This window comes from Nansenia antarctica, assembly GCF_963989245.1.
Source record: "Nansenia antarctica genome assembly, chromosome: 4".
In the NCBI taxonomy this organism is placed as follows: Eukaryota; Metazoa; Chordata; class Actinopteri; order Argentiniformes; family Microstomatidae; genus Nansenia; species Nansenia antarctica.
Window position 1 is genome coordinate 67,142,935 of NC_137689.1, and position 5,000 is coordinate 67,147,934.

Sequence of the window (5,000 nt, forward strand, 5' to 3'; positions counted from 1 at the left end):
CACATAGCCAAACAGACACAGAAACAGACATAGAGACAGACAGACATACATATAGACAATCAGTCGAACAGACAGCTAGATAACCAGACCCACAGACAGACAGACAGACATACAGACAGATATTCCGAGGTACAGACAGAGAGTCAGACAGACATTCTGAGGTGGAGACAGACAGACAGACAGACAGACAGAATGACAGACAGACAGACAGACAGAGTGCCTGAGGGCCCCGGGCAGGCAGGTGGGCAGGCAGGCAGACAGACAGACAGACAGACAGAGATAGAGTGCCTGAGGGCCCCGGGCAGGCAGACAGACAGACAGACAGACAGAGTGCCTGACGGCCCCGGGCAAGCAGGCAGGCAGGCAGACAGGTAGGAAGGCAGGCAGGCAGACAGGTAGGAAGGCAGGCAGGCAGGCAGGCAGGCAGGCAGGCAGGCAGGCAGGCAGGCAGCTAGGCAGGCAGGCAGGCAGGCAGGCAGGCAGGCAGGCAGGCAGGCAGGCAGACAGGCAGGCAGGCAGACAGGCAGGCAGACAGGCAGGCAGGGTGTGTAGATTTATCTGGCGTCTCTGCTCTCTGGCACGGCTCCACGGGAACGCAGGTGCTGCCGGTGGCTTTAGGTCTTGAAAGGTGCGAGAGGAAGACTTCCATGTGGGCAGTGCTAGATAAGAGGTGCGATTCAGGGTAATAAATTACAGCGGATGTTGGCTAAGAGCAAGGGGAGAGAGTGGGGCGGGGGGGGGGGGGGGTAGAGAGGGAGAGAGGGAGAGGGGGGGAGAGAGGTGAGCAGGTTGAGACTGGATCTTTCAGCGGCTGCAGAATAAAAAATAAAAAAAGGCATTCATCTGATCTTTCAACTCCACCACCCTCCTGCCCCCTGCCCCCCGCCCCCCGCCCGGACAAATCAAGGATCCATACATAGATAGCAGAGGAGGAGAACAGCGCTGCATATATTTAATGGACTGGACTGGACTGAGTGTGTGTGTGTGTGTGTGTGTGTGTGTGTGTGTGTGTGTGTGTTCTGAAGGTACCCAGCAGCACTCAGCTACGCTCTTGTCCATCTGGTGGTGGTGAAGTGGCTCCGGTGTAGAAGACGGGGTCCTCTCTCACTGGGCTTGATGCCTGGCTGGGAACTTATTTTCAGGCGGACCGCTTCGACATACTGTACCGTATATATTCACCTGTTTCCGTCACGTAGCCTTCTAGGCTAGGATTTAGGTCGCTCTGTCTGTCGCTTTGCCTTCTCAACGAGAGCTGGTCACAAAGCATCCCCCCCCCCAGTGTAGGCTATTCATCACAAATGCCTGATCAACTTTGACCTTTCTTTGAACCTTGAACTTGATGTGTCGATGGAAGAGCAGTGAGGGGGACGAAAATCTGCAGACTAAAACTGAACTCGTTATGACGAAGCCTACATCGTCACGTTCAGAGATTCTTTCTGAAGTACTGCTCACGTAGCTTTCCTCGTAGAGACGTTTAGTTTGACGAGATTCAGATGAGACTATACTCCCCCATGCGCTGTTGAGGGAGGAGTTCAGCTCTGTGGTTGTATGGTTGGATTCACAAGGGCACATCTGAATAGGTAGACTCTGTAGGTAGGGGTTCCGCTACTCAGAGAGAGAGGGGCGGGGGGGGGGAGAAAGAGAGAGGGAGAGACTCAGAGGGGAGAAAGAGAGAGAGAGAAAGAAAGGGGAGAGAGAGAGAGAGAGATCTCTTTGTAACAGAGCTGATTTGTTTGCATTGTGCTCCCTGCACGCTATCAATGTTCACAGATTAGCTGACAGAGAGAATGACTCCACAATGAATGTAAGTCCTCCTCTATACACTGGCACAAAGGAGGCTCCTTTGAAGAGAGATTTGTAAATTAGAATACATGAGACTGCAAGGATTCTCTGTGTGTGTGTGTGTGTGTGTGTGTGTGTGTGTGTGTGTGTGTGTGTGTGTGTGTGTGTGTCTGTGTGTCTGTGTCTGTGTGGTGTGCACACACATGCATGTGTGGTGTGTGTGTGTGTGTGTGTGTGTCTGTCTACTTAGTCAGTCAATGCTGTTAGTTTCTAGGATTAGAGGTGTACAGGCTTAAAGGAGTATTAGGTTTAATGTAAAAAAAAAACATTCTACATAATCAACAGGGCTTAATGGACTGTGTGGTATAGAGATATTATGAAAGTGATGAGGATGCAGATGTAATCCTCATCATCAGCTTCTGGCTCTTGAGATCCAGATGATCAAAGTGATCAAATGCATACTCTGTCTGAACACACAGATTCTGATTATTGATGGCTGGTGGTTGATGTTGGCTTCTCTTTCTCTCTCTCTCTCTCTCTCTCTCTCTCTCTCTCTCTCTCTCTCTCTCTCTCTCTCTCTCTCTCTCTCTCTCTCTCTCTCTTTCCTTATCTCTGTCTCTCTCTCTCTCTCTCTCTCTGTCTCTCTCTCTCTCTCTCTCTCTCTCTCTCTCTCTCTCTCTTTCCTTATCTCTGTCTCTCTCTCTCTCTCTCTCTCTCTCTCTCTTTCCTTATCTCTGTCTCTCTCTCTCTCTCTCTCTCTCTCTCTTTCTCTCTCTCTCTCTCTCTCTCTCTCTCTTTCCTTATCTCTCTCTCTCTCTCTCTCTCTCTCTCTCGCTCTCTCTCTCTCTCTCTCTCTTGTAGATATGGAGGACAGAGCCAGTGCAGGTTCCTGGGGAAACGGAGGCCGCCCGTCCAAGGTGAGCTCCAGTCATGATGACACTGTCCAGATCTACACTGCAGGGGGAGGCTGGCGGAGGTAGACATCGGAGGACAGCCACATTGTAACGCATGGTGGAACGAATGAGGAGGATACCGTTCTCGTTCGGTTCCATGCATTTACAATGGAGCTTGTCCTCCCAATGTCTACCTCCACCAGCCTCCCCTGATCTACAAAGATGTTCCCTCCGATGCGATGCATATAGCTGATATCGTTCTGTGTGTGTAGATCAGTGGAGGTAGAAATCAGGAGGACAAGCTCATGGTAATGTAATTCCATTCCGTGCGTTACGATGAGTCCGTCCTCCGATTGCTACCTCCGTCAGCCTCCCCCCGGTTTAGACGATAGTGCGGCAGATGTGATGAGGTAGCCCCCCCGCATGAGACGTGAAAACACAAGTGTCGCCCTTGGACCTCGAGGACGTTCCTCTCGGCCTAACGGTCGGCGAATTGGGTCTTCCACATGAGAGACCCGGGTCTGAAACCCCCCCATCCATCATCACGTGTTTGGTGAAGAAGAACCAAAGGCAGCATATGGTGACTAGGACACACTAGGATCAACATGACACACTCCTCCAGTGAGACCAGGGGGAGGCTGGTTGGTGGAGGTAAGAACTGATCTGAGGACTGAGGGCTCCTGGTGAACGCACGGAACGGAATGAGGAAAGGTATCAAACAACAACGTGTGTTCTGGAACATTCCACCCACTCTGGAACCAGCCCCCTCCGACTGGGATCTCACCGCGTGCCGCGTTTGTCCCAGAGTCAACGACGTCGTCGTCGCCGGGGGCGTAGGGCTCAGAGGCCCATGTGAGGTAACGTCCTGTCAGGCGTGGCCCGGCCCGGGGGGGGGGCCTCAGCTGGATGCATCGGTTCAGCGTCAAGGACGAGCCCTATACCATGTTCCTCCTATGGACCACCGTGTTAACCACGGTTAATGGGGAGGAGAGAGGGTTATGGTCCATGAAAAAACAAAGATTGGGATATGCTAATGCCCGCTTCCCGCACTCGGCTGGTCGTCTATACGTCGTCGGCGGTGCTCGGGCGGTGAAGTAGGATGTAGGACCTGTGTAGCCTGACAGATCGGGCTCATCTGGATGAGTAAAGGATAAATACCGAATGTTCAAACGATGTCAGGTTATTGTGTTATTTCGGATTTTTGTTTTTGTTATTGTGTTGATTCGGATTTTTGATTCGGAACACCTTCCTCCACAAACCAGGGGAGGCTGGCGGAGGTAGACATCGGCCCGTCCTCCGATTTCTACCTCCGCCAGCCTCCCCCTGCAACAGACATAAGCAGTATAGTCAGTTTGGGGCCAGAGTGATGGCCTCCCATCTCCTCCTAGTAGAAGACCTAGGCCATCATAACAACATCCCCCCAGGTGGTCAGTCCTCTAACACACACAGACAGTTGTTAGGATACTCATGCAGGTCTAGTTGAGAGACATAACCCTAATTCACCACTGCAGAGCCAAGCCGAGCTGAGCTGTGCCGGGATGGCCTGGTTTACACATCCACCATAGATGCAGAAACAGTGCTGCTTCAAGGACCATGTGTACATTTACATTTTGACCATCTAGCAGACGCAGGGACAGTCTCCCTGGAGTCATTTAGGGCTAAGTGTATTAATCAAGGGCACACTAGTGGTGGTGTTCCCAGGTGGGATTTGAACTCATGACCTTCTGATCACCAGTCCAACAACTCACTGTCCACTAGGCCACCACTACCTCACGATGTGAAACGGGAAAAATATGGTAGGGTTGGGGTCGGCCCTGCAGTGTGTAGACAGCGTGTTACAGCACCGACACATCTGTACCTGTCACCCGCTCACGCCCGGGACGTCTCCCTCTGTTTCAGAGTTACGTGGACGGCTCCGGGTACGCTCACATGACCAACCGGGACATGGGTTCCCACGACAACATCTCTCCTCCGTACGTCAACTCCAGACTAGCAGGTGAGTCACGTGACCCCGTCTCTCAGCCTTCCACCGCTGGTCGGTGATGTCACAACCGTGTTGTTGTTGTTGTTGCAGCCCTTCCCCTATTGGCTGCGGCGGGTGCCAATCACACCGTCGCCAACACAAGGCCCGTGGGAACTGGAAAGGGTGTCCTGTTTATGTTTGAGTGATCATATTTGACAATGTGTTTGCAAATGTGTAATGTGTGTTTACCTGAGCTACATACTATCTTGACATCATTTGGCATTGAAGCGCTGCTCATTCAACAAGACCTGTGTTCTGTTCCAAGGACTTGGTTCTGACAGGGGTTTTTCCCGGTGTCGACT

General features: G+C 52.0%; 1 protein-coding gene across 1 annotated transcript in view; it reads left to right on the plus strand.

Annotated features, from left to right (window-relative positions):
• Positions 1-5,000, plus strand: part of tcf4 (transcription factor 4) — a gene marked incomplete at both ends in the record, with an annotated part of 159,498 nt that overhangs the window by 34,801 nt on the left and 119,697 nt on the right. Inside the window, 2 exons of the mRNA XM_080529631.1 lie at positions 2,644-2,699; positions 4,575-4,671. Of these exons, the coding sequence (XP_080385757.1) occupies positions 2,644-2,699; positions 4,575-4,671 (153 nt within the window). The remainder of the gene's footprint in view (positions 1-2,643; positions 2,700-4,574; positions 4,672-5,000) is intronic.